Below are 14,768 nucleotides of genomic sequence, written 5' to 3' on the forward strand. Positions count from 1 at the left end.
AAGTAACATTGAATGAAAAAGACAAAAATCACTGTCCTCTGAAGTTTATAGTCTATGGAAGGAGACAGAATAACGAATTATTTAAGGAAAAGGTCTCATACCTTGATGACTAGCACTATAAAGGAAATAATCAGGGAATGGGGAGGAGAGCAAGGTGTGTGTGTGAGAAGGGGTGTGCTGTGGCTTGCAATTTAAAATAGGATGATCAGGGATGGCCTCGTGAGAACGTGACATTGGAGCAAAGTCATGAGAGGGGGGAGGGAATCTGGAAAAGCTCCAGGCAGAGGGACTAGAAAGCATGAAGGCCGGAAAGTGGCAAGGTGCCTGATTTCCTCTTGGAGGACCGGTCAGCTGGCCAGCCTGGTTAAGCAGAGAGAAAGGAAGAAGATGGAGTCAGAGATAGCGGAGGGAGGTATGGGAAGGAGACCCCGTGGAGATCTTGCAGGGAGGACCAGCTTCATGGGTGTGCCACCTGGACAGTCACAAAGGACCCCACACTCAGAGTCCTGTGCTGGATCGAATGCTCTGCTCTCTTGAAATTCTTAAGAGTTTAAGCAAGGCCCAGCACATTTTGCAGTCAGTCCTGCCTGTAGGACCTAGTGAGTCACTGTTCCTTCTGCCAGGTCTAATCTAGTGGAGACCTTGGCTCTCCCTCTGAGCAAGACAGGGAGCCCATTGAAGGTTTTGAGCTGAGGAGTGACATGATGTCACTTACACCTTAGCAAGGTACTTCTGGCTGCTCAAATGAGAAGAGTTGAGTTTTAGTAGCAAGGGTAGGAGCAGAGAAGTTGGTGAGAAGGCTCTTGCAAATAATCGGAATAAGAGATTCCCGTGGCTCACATTTGTAATCCCAGCAATTTAAGAGGCCGAGGTGGGTGAATCACCTGAGGTCAGGAGTTCAAGACCAGCCTGGCCAATGTGGTGAAACCCCATCTCTATTAAAAATTTTAAAAGACCTGGCGTGGCGGCTCATGCCTGTAATCCTAGCACTTTGGGAGGCCGAGACAGGGAGATCACAAGGTCAGGAGTACAAGACCAGCCTGGCCAATAGGATGAAACCTCGTCTCTACTAAAAAGACAAAAATTAGCCGGTCATAGTGACGCGCCTGTAATCTCACCTACTCAGGAGGCTGAGGCAGGAGAATCGCTTGAACCTGGGAGGTAGAGGTTGCAGTGATCTGAGATTGCACCACTGCGCTACAGCCTGGGCAATAAAGTGAGACTCAAAAAAAAAAAAAAGATTAGTTGGGCGTGGTGGCACACACCTGTAATTCCAAGTACTCAAGAAGCTGAGGCAGGAGAATTGCTTGAACCCAGGAGGCGGAGGTTGCAGTTAGCCGAGATGGCGCCACTGCACTGCAGCCTGGGCAACAGAATGAGACTCTTTCTCAGAAAAATAAAGAATAAGAGATTCGTTTGGCCTGGGCCAGGGTGGCAAGACTGGTTGGATCCCGGTTACGGGGGACATGTAGAGTCAACAACATTTCCTGACACGTGGACTATCAAGTATAAGAAAAGCTGAACCGAAGGTGGAGTTGATGACTTGGGGTGAGTACCTAGAGGATGAATTTACCCTCAGATGAACCCTGAAAGGGTGAAAGAGCAAGGTCTGGGGGAAATCAGAAGTTCATGTCAGGATATATTAGCTCTGAGATGCCTGTGGGTCATCCAAGGGTAGCGGCCAAGAGGCAAGTGATGTTTTGGAGTCCAGAGTTGAAGTGAGAATTGTGGGCTCTGGGGACTCTTAATAGACAAATTACAGTTATATATATTTACTGAGTACAAAACAATGTTATGATTTTTGAATATAATGTGAAATTATTAATGAGTGACTTAACTTATCCATCACTTCCAATATGTGACCTATTTTTTTGTGATGAGAGCATTTGAGATTTACTCTTTTAATGAATGGAAACGTGCAGTACTCAGTTGTTTGGGATAGTCACCACGCTATGCAATAGATTTAAAAAGAAAATCAAACTTATTCCTTCTGCCTAAGTGAGGCTTTGTATCCACTGATTATCATCTCCCTGATCCCCCCACCAGCTAGTCTCTGATCACCATTGTTCTATTCTCTGCTTCTGAGATCAGCTGTTTTAGTTTTCACATATAAGTGAGAGCACGTGGTGTTTGTCTTTCTGCATTTTGCTTATTCCACTTAGCATAATGTTCTCCAGTTCCATCCATATAGTGACAAATGACAGAACTTCTTCCTTTTATAAGGCTGACTAGTATTCCATTATACATATATACCTATATATATATATATATGCCATATTTTCTTTTTCTTTCCTTTTTTTTTTTTTTTTTTTTTTTTGAGACGGGGTCTCACTTTTTTTCCCACTGCAGTGGCATGATCTCAGTTCACTGCAACCTCCACCTCCTGGGCTCAAGTCATCCTCCCACCTCAGCTCCCCAAGTAGCTAGGACTACAGGCATGCACCACCACACGCACCTAAGTTTTTTGCATTTTTTGTAGAGACGGGGTTTTGCCATGTTGCCCAGGCTGGTCTCAAACTCCTGAGCTCAAGAAATCTGCCCAAAGTGCTAGGATTATAGGCGTGAGACACCGCACCTGGCCTGCCACATTTTCTTTATCCATTCATTCATCCACTGATGGACCCTTAGGTTGATTCTCTATCTTGGCTATTGTGACTAGTGCTACAAAGAACATGGGAATACAGACTTCTCTTCAACACGCTGATTTCAAATTTTGTGGGTAACTACCCAGAAGTGGGATTGCTGGATTATATGGTAATTTTATTTTTAGTGTTTTGAGAAACCTCCGTGCAATTTTCCATAATGGCTGTATTAATTTACACTCCCACAAGCAGTGTACGAGAGTTCCCCTCCTCCACATTCTCACTAACATTTGTTATCTTTTGTCTCTCTAATAATAGCCATGCTGACAGGTGTGAGGTGATATCTCATTGTGGTTTTAATTTGCATCTCCCTCATGAGCTCTGTTTTTGCTTTTTGTGTTTTAAATAGAGATGGGGTCTCACTGTGTTGCCCCAGTTGGTCTTGAACTCCTGGACTTAAGGGATCTTCCTACTTTAGCCTCCCAAAATGCTGGGGTTACAGCCAAGAGCCACTGAGCCTGGCCGGCTCTGTTTATATGCTCAACATATTCCTAGCATTTGTGGGAATATAGCGCCTGGAAGATAGCAGCTGCTTAATAAATATTTGGTTAATGAATGAATGAAGCAATGTAGAACACACTAGGAGAGGTGACATATGGGAAAGTGTTATATATACAGAATGAATAAAAACTAAACCAGAGTTAATCCGTAACATCAGAATTTTCCTTTAAGAGAAATTGCTCATAAAAAATGGTGAGGGAAAAGATGAGATTGCCTCACTCATGATTGCTCTCTTGTTTCAGAAGGAAATGAACGTCATGGTCTTGCATCCATTTAACAAATGCTTGTGTACTAGGCTGTGCGCTAAACACAGCCTTCTATCCTCTCCACAGCCCCCGAGGCAGATACATTCTCCAGTTTTGTTTTTTTTTTTTTTTTTTTGAGATGGAGTCTCACTCTGTCACCCAGGCTGGAGTGCAGTGGCGTGATCTCAGCTCACTACAACCTCCGCCTCCTGGGTTCAGCGATTCTGCTGCCTCAGCCTCCCAAATAACTGGGATTATAGGCTCATGCCACCGTGTCCAGCTAATTTTTGTATTTTTAGTAGAGACGGGGTTTCACCATGTTGGCCAGGCTGGTCTCGAACTCCTGACCTCAAGTGATCTGCCCACCTCAGCCTCTCAAAGTGCTGGGATTACAGGCGTGAGCCACTGAGCCCGGCCTCTCCAGTTCTTGAGTAAACACACAGAGGTTCTGAGAAGAAATCTGTCCCCAGGTTACAGAGGTAACTAAGATATGAAGGTGGCATTCCAGCTACTTCACCTCCCATACATAAAGGCAATTTGTTCTTTTTCCTTGGTTCACATCTTGTTATCTCCGTAATCTAATTTGAATATTCTCAGGAAAACCATCTTGGATTTTGACTCCCCTCTTTCCCCCTAAAAAGATTGCCATACTTTTGTGTTTTCTTTTTCTCCTACAAAGAGGGGTTGTTCTCTGTAGGACAATTCAGATCTCAATTCTGTGGTCATTGTGACTCTATTTCCAAGGAAACCTTAAGAAATTCCTTCTCTATTGAAGTAGACAGACAGGCCAGAGCTTATGACCCCAGCTTTTTTCTTTTGGAACTGAAGCCTCCATTGGAATAGCTGTGGTTCACTGAGTGTATATATATCATAAGCAGTTACTTCCAGGTCTTACTGAAGATCCTCACAGCAACTCTGTTGTTATTATTACCATCTTTTTTTCTAATGAAGTAAACTGAAAATCAAAGAATGATCCACCAAACCCTGATTCTAGTCCAAGCTTCTTTGTTCAAATCTTGTGAGTCACTCTATCCCAGTAGATGCCCAAAGAGAAGCTTCATGAAACTCTTGCCCTGCCCCTCTACCTTCCTTAAGAACTACTGAATCAGGCCAGGCACAGTGGCTCATGCCTCTAACAGCACTTTGGGAGGACAAGGCAGGTGGATCACTTGAGGCCGGGCGTTTGAGACCAGCCTGACCAACATGGTGAAACCTCGTCTCTACTAAAAATACAAAAATTAGCCAGATGTGGTGGCAGACGCCAGTAGTCCCAGCTACTTGGGAGGCTGAGCAGAGAATTGCTTGAACCCAAGAGGTGGAGGTTGTAGTGAGCCAAGATTGCACCACTGCACTCCAGCCTGGGCAACAGAGCAAGACTCTCTGTCTCAAAAAAAAAAAAAAAAAAAAAAAAAAACTACTGAATCAGGATCACAGCTTAGGGGCTGGGATCCCTTTATCTAGACATCCAAGAAAATTCTTATGTAGTCAATTTGTATGACATTTAGGAACGGATGCCTTGTTTTCTGAAACAGAGCTTCTAGTTGTTGAATCTTCAAGATTCTCTTTTAATAAGCACTGTACATCAAGGACTATTTCAAATTACCTTGAGTCCTGAACGTGGTCTCTCTTAATCTTTATTCTTCATATAGATAAATGAGGGGCAGGGGGAAGTGGAGGAGGAAGATGGGTAAAGTTCCAAGTAAATTATATTTGTTCTTCCCGAACAAATGAAGAATGAGGGTTATGCAGTCCGAAAAACCAGCAGGCTTAAAAATGTAAGAACTATACATTTAATGTGTATAGCTCTGGCCCAATGTAAGCGTTTGCCTCAGAGTGCAGTCAGTGGAAGGAAGGAAGGAAGGAAGGAAGGAAGGAAGGAAGGAAGGAAGGAAGGAAGGAAGGAAAAAGAGAGAGGAAGGAAGGGAGGAAGAAAGGATGGAAGGAAGGGAGGAAGAAAGGATGGAAGGAAGGGAGGGAGAGAGGAAGGAAGGAAAGAAAGAAGGAAGGAAGGAAGGAAAGAGTGAAACTATCACAATAGAAGTTATGTACTTGAACAACAACAAAAAAAGAGGAAGCAGGGAACTTGATGGGAAAGAAAAAATGTAGAGGAAAGAGAATAAGGAAGGGAGGAAATAAACAAAAGACAAAAAAGTTATTATGAAGTTCTAATTAGCAGCCCAAATGTAAGCAGCTGTTTCTGATTCATTCTAATTAGGTTTGTCTTCTATTTAATTGATTTTGATTTTGTCATTTCTACTATAGTGTGTGTGTGTGTGTGTGTGTGTGTTTTATTTTGTAAAGGCAGATTTTGCTCTGAATGTCAAGGCAATTTCAGCTCCTGAAAGAGAAGGTAACTATTATTCTCAGCTCTTAAAATTGAAAAAAAAAAAAAGAAGAAAGAAAGAAGAAAGAAAGAAAGAAAGAAAGAAAGAAAGAAAGAAAGAAAAGAAAGAAAGAAAGAAAGAAAGAAAGAAAGAAAGAAAGAAAGAAAGAAAGAAAGAAAGAAAGAAAGAAAGAAAGAAAGAAAGAGAAAGGAAGGAAGAAAGAAAGAGAAAAGAAAAACTCTACCCTCTGGGGAATTTGCATACTAGGCAGACTTGGGTGCGCGGCAGTGGGTGGTTCCGGCTGAGAGTTTGTCTATTCTTAGATGTCTGTGCTGAGGCAGAGTGGGACGGAAATTGTTCACTGCTGCTGTAGGACCTTAGAGTCATTTCTTTTAATGGGGTTCAACTGTCAAATCAAATCTCCCAACCTGTGTAAAAGTCTCTTGTAATTACATGTGTCCTCTCTTTTCACGACAAAACTCAAAAGTGGTTTGTTTCTGAGGTACTGAAATGCAGTCTTTCTCCTGCACTAAGAGGATTGCTTTCTTTTTAGAGGGAGGGCTGGGGGGACTTTTTCCCCCACTTTTTTTGTTAACAAAAGCATGTGACAAGTCAACCGATCTTCCTCAAGGTAAAACAGGGGCCTGTTTTTCTTTGAGTAATTATGTGATGTGCCTGACTTTCAGGTGTGTGGCTTTTAAATACAACAAATCAACATTAAAGATAAATTCATTCAATTACAAGGCAAGAATCTTTGTTGCCTATTCAAACATATTTTCTACTTGAATAAATACATAGCTTAAAAAGCCAAAAGACAGTGAGATCACCAATAATGAGCCTCTAGTGTTTGGAACTCAGTCTGTAGGATCATTTTTTGTTTAATTTACCAAAATATATATGTAAGTTTTACAAACTATACATATATATAAAGTGCTCTCTAAATGATTTATATATGTGTGTGTGTGCGTGTGCGTGTGTGTGTGTGTATATGTATATTTTTATTCTTAGACAGTCTCATCCCGTTGCCCAGGCTGGAGTGCAGTGGCACGATCTCAGCTCACTGCAGCCTCCACCCCAAGAACCTCAAGTGATTCTCCTGCCTCAGCCTCCACAGTAGCTGGAATTATATGTGTGCGCCACCACGCCCGGCTAATTTTTGTATTTTTAGTAGAGACAGGGTTTCGCCATATTGGCCAGGCTGGTCTCAAACTCCTGGCCTCAAGTGATCTGCCCACCTCGGCCTCCCAAAATCGTGGGATTACAGTCATAAGCCACCATGCCTGGGCCAAAATATATTTATTTTTAAGCTTTGGTATAAGTTTCTATACCCAGATATTCGGGGAAGCCTGTAGACTACCAATGTTTTGTTTTTATTATCTGAAACTCTGATTCAGAATTCATGAAATATATGTAAAAATTATATTTAAGATGAGAATTCCCCAAGACAACATTTTTATTGAGACCGTTTTAGTCTCTTAAATCCTGGACTATATAAGCAATAAAAATGAAAACAAAACAAAACAAAGCAAGTACATGTGTTCTCTAGATCATTCTAAATAAGTGCTTATTAACCCATCATTTTTTCATTTAACATTTTAACACATTGACCTCAAGGAGTTGCAATGAAAGGAATGGGTACATTATACAAAGCCATTAAATTATAAATGAATGGTATTAATGACAAATTTTCCCGGACCCAGAGGGAAATTCAGGGAAAATATAAAATTACCTTCAAAGACAACAAAATGAAAAATAAATGTGACATATGGACCTTAGGAAAAAATGAAAACCAAGTGCACCTGAGATAAAAAGATAGGGCCAGGCATGGTGACTCACGCCTGCAGTCCCAACACTTTGGGAGGCCGAGGTGGGCAGAGCGCCTGAGCTTAGAACTTTCAGACCAGCCTGAGCAACATGGCAAAAACCTGTCTCTACCAAAAATATTATACACAAAATTAGACGGGAGGGTTGGCGTGCACCTGTAGTCCCAGTTACTCGGGAGGCTGAGTAACTGGAGGATCACTTGAGCCTGGGAGGAGGTTGCAGTGTGCCAAGATTTTGCCACTGCACTCCAACCTGGGTGAAAGAGTGAGACTCCGTCTTAAATAAATAAAAATTTAAAAAATAATAAAAAGAGATAAGGAGATATGAGATTTTTACTTGGTTTATTTATTTCAGTGTGTACAGTTGCACTGGGTATTTTTTTTTTTTATGATTGTAGTTCTTTTTTGAAGTTATTTCCCTCAGGAATTTCCTTAAATATGTATGTGAATGGAAGCATATAGCTTCAGAATGAATAATGCTTTTAATAAAATGAAGACAGAGGAAACTTGGAGAAATGTACCAAATCAATGATTCCCTGGACTTTGAGATTTTATACACTACTAATAAATTTTGTCCTTAAGAAGGTTGAGGCTGGGCATGGTGGCTCAGGCCTGTAATTACAACACTTTGGGAAGGATCACTTGAACCCAGGAGTTGGAGACCAGCCTGGACAACATAGTGAGACCCCAGTTTCTACAAAAAAAAAAAAAGAAAAAAAGTAGCTGGGCCTGGTGGTGCTTGCTTGCAGTCCTAGCTACTCAGAAGGCTAAGGCAAGAGGATCTCTTGAGTCCAGGAGTTTGAGGCTGCAGTGAACTATGATTGCACCACTTCACTCTAGCCTGAGTGACAGAGTGAGACTCTCTAAAAAAAAAATTTTAAAACGAACAAACAAAAAGAAACAGTAGAAAGCATATAGGATCTTGGTAAGAGACAGCATTTATAAAAAAAATCAAAGAAATATAGCTTCATGAAAAACTCCCTACATTGCCCTTTTAATTTTTCTGTGAGGAGATAGCATTGAGAGAATACATGACACTCTGGCCAAATAGCACTCTCTGAGCTAAATATTTAAAATATTAACTACTTAGTAAACCAAATCAGTGTCAGTTACAAATCAAGCAAATTGTGCCTCCTTTTATGAGGATAAATGTAAAAGCTCACCTGATTAATCTCACAACTACTAGTGGTACTGCCATTTGGTACATTTTTAAGATTACCTCCTGAGCATCCAGTTTTCATTATTACACAAATTAGCTAAAAAACAAAGCTCAAAATAACTCCAGTTACCTTCCCAAATAGCAGAATAGAAATCAAAAGGATGGAGATTAATCCCATAAATCTTGAGAAAAGAAACCAGAAAACATCAAAATAGGAAATTTCATAAATAAGTTTTTTTCATAGATGAAACCTGACTGAAATTTGCTGGATGTGTATATGCCTTCTATCTATGAAAGAACCACTTAAGATCGGTGTCCTATAGTTAGCTCTGATCATGGACACCAACTAGTATGTGCATGTTTCAGTGAAGATACTGTGTTTCGTTATACCATGATGTTTCACTCAAGGAAAATTAAAGTCCCAGGATGCTTTATGAAAACAAACTTCCTGTTAGCAATGCAGTAAGTACTCTTGGCTATGCTGGTACCTAATAATTTACCCAACTTTGGTAAAGAAGTTACCCAGCTAAAGTATGTCTAGGTCTTGTCAGCACAAGTAGTTGACAACCAAGTCCTTACTGTCCACTAGACCTACATCTTGATTCCAGAGAGAAAGGAGATTCTCCAAGAATGGGGAATGACGTTCCGGGAGTGCCAGTATTGCCTCTGCCTCCATATTGCCAGGAACAGACTGAAGATGGCCTTCTCTCAGGGTTGAGACCAGGAAGGGCCATCCTGGGATGCATGGCACATGCCAGCTCTTGGGGACCAGAGTCCATTCCCATCATGCAGAGGCGGCATCAGCTACCGAAAAGAATCTTCAAAGTGGAGGGACAAACCTTGCATCCCTGTACAAGTTCCTCTGGATTCCTCATAGTTTCCTCCCTGCAGTATGCACAAAGGCACCCAGTAAATGAACGTTAGACCCTGGAACCCTTCATTCTTCATAGAGGAGACGGACATCCCTGAGTTAGTGAAGCAAATATGCGGTAAGTTCCCCAGTGGTTCTGACTTGCCTGTTCAGCACAGGCTATGCAGTCCCTTCTCTTCATTTTAAATCATTCATGAGGTGAAAACAATCTAGGTTAATCCAAATTAACATGGCCCAACATTGCTCCCTTCCTGGCTGAGCCAGTTACTCCCACACATACTACATTTTCTGCTGCATACACAACTTCAAACTACAGCTCAAGTTTTTCTCTTCAGTACAGTAAAATTCAATGTCATGAACCATGGCTAGGTTAAAATTCTGATTTAAACATTTTGGTGACTATATTTCTAACACTTTTTAATTGCTTCAATACCTAATAAGAGTTAGAAAAAAGAAAAATAAATATATATAGCTCAGATTTTAATTCTCCTGCTCTGCAACTCCAAATAAATTCAGAAAAATGTCTGTTTCATTTATTCAGAAAATGGCAATTTATAGTAATAAATGTTAATCTGGGAGGCTAATTTGATTGTTCTAATTACCAAAAAGCTTAGCATTTTTTTATTAGAAAAAGGGGAAGTGGGGAAGACAGTGAGTATATAAAATATTACTTCCACCAAGCACATTTTTCTGCAATAAATGCCTGGCATTTAATCAGTAGCTATATAAATGTCCTCCACGGTTCACTGAATCTTCTACCACTCCAACCACTCCATCACCGTCATCGGCCCCCAAGCTATTTTGTATATGCGGGGACACACGGGTAATAACCTGGACATTCCCCTTCTTTTTTCTAATGTAAAACAGTTGCCTGCTGGTTACTGTGTTTTCAGATTTCTTGTATGCTGTGCTTTCAAGCATTAAGAATTCAAATTTATCTCACTATAGAAACAAGAACCCAAAGTGCCAAAAAATAATCATAAATACCAATTGAACCCAACGGACATATTTACATAATACTCACTTTCACCACTTTTTCTTTCCCAATGAGGTGAGAGACAGACTATAGGCTACTCCCAAAATACTCAAAGAAGATTTTTTTCCCTTTTTTATCTAACCATGTGTAATGTAACCCGTAAGAATGGAACCAGGTTCGTCTGAATCCATTGCGTCATTAATGTCCCTTTGAGAATCAATTCCATTACACTGGCCTTCACACATTCCACAGGACATTTCCTATGTCGGAGTTTTCTAATCTATGAAATTGTTATTCATTACTCTAAGTTTTGGAAAATCAAGACATGGAAGAGACATCCCATCAGTCGGTGCGTACCTATGCATCGTGACATTAAATTGTCACCGGGTATGTACTCAAACCATTAAACGGGACCTTGCCTCAGAGATCATAAAGGCTACACCCTTTTATAGGTAAAGCAAGGAAGGTCTGGGAAGGTTGGAAGTGATTTAAAACCCATCCAAGTCACTAGTGGCAAAATCAGGACTGAAATCCGGTCACCATAAAAGCCAGTTCCATGCTTGCTTCCACATCACTGCTGTCTCATAGCACAATTCTCAGGTTGCCTTTCCTGGCTCTACCATGAATATGATAAAAATAAAAATAGGGGATGGGATAGAACAGAATAACCATTAGTGATGCCACAATTTACAAACACAGGTTTCTATAAGATCCTGTCATTCATTTTTTCCCAGCCTTCAAGATCAAATCTATTGTCTTTTAACGTGTTTTATTTAAAATCTTTCTCCTTCTTAAGTAAATTAACTAGTTACATTTTTAGAGGGTGCATATGCATAGACACAGTAAGTTTTCAGTTTAACTTCTTCTGAGATAGTTTACTGACATTGCCCTATTTTTTTCAACAAATAATGTTGACAATTTTTTTTTTTTAATAGAGGTGGGGTCTCACTGTCTTACTCAGGCTGGTCCTCAACTCTTGGGCTCAAGCCATCCACCCACCTCGGCCTCCAAAAGTGCTGGGATTACAGGCGTGATCCACCGTCCATGGTCTATTTTTTACTTCTATCCAAATATATTCAGAAAAATGGCTAATACAGTGCTCTGTTCTCTGATAAAGCAGTTATTGAGGGGGACTAGAGAAATAAAACAAACAGAACAAAAAACCCAATAGTCTTTATTACTTCTTTTTGTTTAACTTTATTACTGTTGCACCATTTATACAATTACATATAATTTCAATGCATCCATTGTACATTTTTTTGTTTTTTTGTTTTTTTTTTTTCCATTTTCCAATGAGTGGTGTGTTGGTGTCTGTGACACAGAATGGAAGAGAAACTGGAACTGCAATGAACGCAGACTTTTTTTTTTTTTTTCATTTCCACTGACCAATAAACAGAACTACAGGTGCACCCAACCACGGACATGCATTAACTCGTCATGAGAAATCTAGGTAGGCTAAGTAGGATGAGAGAATGTTTGTCACTCCCAAAAATATCTGGAGAGGAAGAATGGAGGATTGGCATTGAGATCCATGTGGACAAGCTAAGTGGGCTCTGTCTGAAAGCTGGCATTCATCCACAACATTAAAAAAATATCAAAATAAGAAAGGCTGTAAATTAAAAAGAAAACACAGAAAATACTGCTCTCATAAAGATCTGATTGCCTTGGCACAGGCCCTGTGGGCAGAATCAAACGCATCACTCCCAACTCCCATTGCAGAAGAAAAGCTATTCAACTCTCAGCGGTGGAGGAGTGCATGTGGCGGCAGTTTCAGGTACAAACGATGTACTGCACTTTCAGACGCGGATCTTGGAAATCCAGGACTTCTTGGTAAAGTTGACTGAAGGTATATTAGATATTTCCCCACAAAAATACTATTTGGATTCTCCCACCCCCTCCCTCCCTTGATGGGACAACATCCTTTATTTTTCCTTGGGCAATACATATCATTACTTCCAATTTGAAACAAGTTAGTATAGGAGAGAGAGAGAGAGGAGAGATAGGAGAGGAGAGAGAGAGAGAGTGAGAGGAGATAGATAGAGAGAAAGAGAGAGAGAGAGAGGAGATTGTTTTAAGTGGTATTATTTTTCCTATAGGCTGTCCTTGTCACTCTTTCACGGCTACGGTTTGATCGGAATTAGCTGCCGGGGCCTCCACCGGCTTGGGCTCTTCCGCAGAGGCTGCGGGGGCCTGGGCCTTGGGTGTGGAACTAGGCGCTTCCGTGGCTGCGGGGGTCTCCTTGGAAGAGGGGGCAGCCTCCGAGCTGCCGGGTTTTGAGTCTGAAGCTGGGGCCCCGTCACTTTTGGTCTCCTGGGCGGCAGGAGCTGCGGGCGCCTCAGTCTTTTTGGGTTCCCCTTCCTCCTTGCTGGGCTCCTCCCCGGCGGCAGGGGCCGCGCTCTCGGCCGGGGCCGCGGCGGCCTCGGCAGCTTTGGGGGCCTCGCCGCCCGCAGCGGGGCCGGGGGCCGCCTGCTCCTGCTCGGGCGCCTTCGGAGGCTCAGCCTTGGCCTCTGCCGCGCCCTCCGTCTTCTCGGGCTCCGCCTTCGGGGCCTCCTCCTTGGCGGCCGCCGAGTCCTTCTCGCCCTCCTTCTCCTCGGCCTTGCCCTCGGCGTCCTGGTCGGGCTTCTCCTTGCCCTCTTTGGCCTCGGCGGGCTCCGCGGCCGCCTGGGGCTCGCTCTCCTTCGCGGTCCCCTCCTCTTCCGTCGCCGCGCCCTCAGCCTTCTTGTCTTTCTCCTTGGCTTTCTCGTCGTTCACATTGTAGCCCTTCTTCTTCTTGCTGAGCTTGCCTCCCATCTTGGAGTTCTGGAAGCAAACACAAAACAAAACAAAACGGCGGTTACTAGGCAAGTGTGGGGACCACAAAAAGCTGCATTTTGCAAAGCAAGGAGTTCTGGGCCTGCTGCACTGCACACCCCAAAGGGGTGGCATGGTAAACTATAGTTAGGCACAGTTAAATTCAATTTATTCATGTATTTATTTTTGAGACAGGGTCTCACTGTGTTACCCAGGCTAGAGTGCCGTGGTGAGATCTCTTCTCACTGCAGCCTCCACCTCCTGGGCTCAGGGGATCCTCCTGCCTCAGCCTCCTGCACAGCTGGGCCCACAGGTGTACCCACCATGGCCGGGTAATCAGTTACATTATTATATTACACTGTTATTACATAATTAAAAGTTAAAAATTTTAAAAAGAATCAAAAACATTAAGGAGCTCAATTAAGTGAGTTCTGCAATAATTTTAAATGAGTTTTTAAAACAATGTGTCAAGAAAAGAAATGAAGGAGCTCAGTTGTGGAGCTTCTAATCATAGCCAGTTGAGGGAATAATAAGCTGAGATCAAAGAATCAGTGATTAGAGGCAAAGTTTGTCAACCCGGGAGAGGAGGAGCACTATCTGTTTTTCATCTGCCATCCCATGTCTGATGAAACACCAAGCGTGGAACAGGCGTGTGCAGCATGGCAGGGGCAGCCATCTTAGACCCGGGCTAGAGCTAGAGAAAGGCGTTGCAATTTTAAAATGCTTTCTGGAGAAACTGCACAGCTGTAATAAAGCACAAATCACAGATTTCTAGAAAATAATCTCAAACTACAAACTCTCTCTGCTACATATGTGTGTGTTATATCAGCAAACACATCTTCAAACAGGTAAGGTAAACAGGATTCAGTCTATCTTCTTACCAAGCAGGGGCAGTTATGAAAAAGCGAGTGTCTCCTGCTGGCTGTGTCTGACATAAATTCACTTCAAGGTATTTTTAGCTTAAAAAAAATAGTTCCATAGTAACATAAAATTGTTCTTCATTATCAATTTCCTGGTTAGAATTCAAACTATACATGCACATTCAATGGTCATTAACAACTATCTTGAGGCTGCCGCTTTAGTTCTGGCACAAGAAACTCGATTTATATTTGAATCTTGAAATTCTCTCCCCTGAAAACCAAGCATTAAACCAGATAAATAATAAATTTCATCCAGAACCACGGCCAGAGCTAAACAGGCTCTTGGTGCGTTTTTTTTCCTTCAAGTCCATTTTTCTGTCACCACACATCAGTGAAAATCCACTGAAATGTTGCTTTTGCAAAGAAAATTGGTTGCTTTTCCTGGATGAAGCATGGCAGAAATCACATTACACTATCCTCGTTAGTCCCACAAATGAGAAAAGCCCAGGAGAGAGCAGGGGGGACCACCTGGTTTTGCCCAGGTTAGATCCACTGGCAGAACTGTACACACTCCTTT

The 14,768-nt window shown here is 42.0% G+C and overlaps 1 protein-coding gene across 1 annotated transcript in view; it reads right to left on the reverse strand.

Moving 5' to 3' along the window:
• Nucleotides 1-11,714: 11,714 nt before the first annotated feature.
• Nucleotides 11,715-14,768, reverse strand: part of BASP1 (brain abundant membrane attached signal protein 1) — a 59,668-nt gene continuing 56,614 nt past the window's right edge. The window contains exon 2 of the mRNA XM_055246119.2: nucleotides 11,715-13,340. Coding sequence (XP_055102094.1) covers nucleotides 12,648-13,331 — 684 coding nt within the window. The 5' untranslated portion in view covers nucleotides 13,332-13,340 and the 3' untranslated portion in view covers nucleotides 11,715-12,647. The remainder of the gene's footprint in view (nucleotides 13,341-14,768) is intronic.

This window comes from Symphalangus syndactylus, chromosome 16 (genome assembly GCF_028878055.3).
Source record: "Symphalangus syndactylus isolate Jambi chromosome 16, NHGRI_mSymSyn1-v2.1_pri, whole genome shotgun sequence".
NCBI lineage: Eukaryota > Metazoa > Chordata > Mammalia > Primates > Hylobatidae > Symphalangus > Symphalangus syndactylus.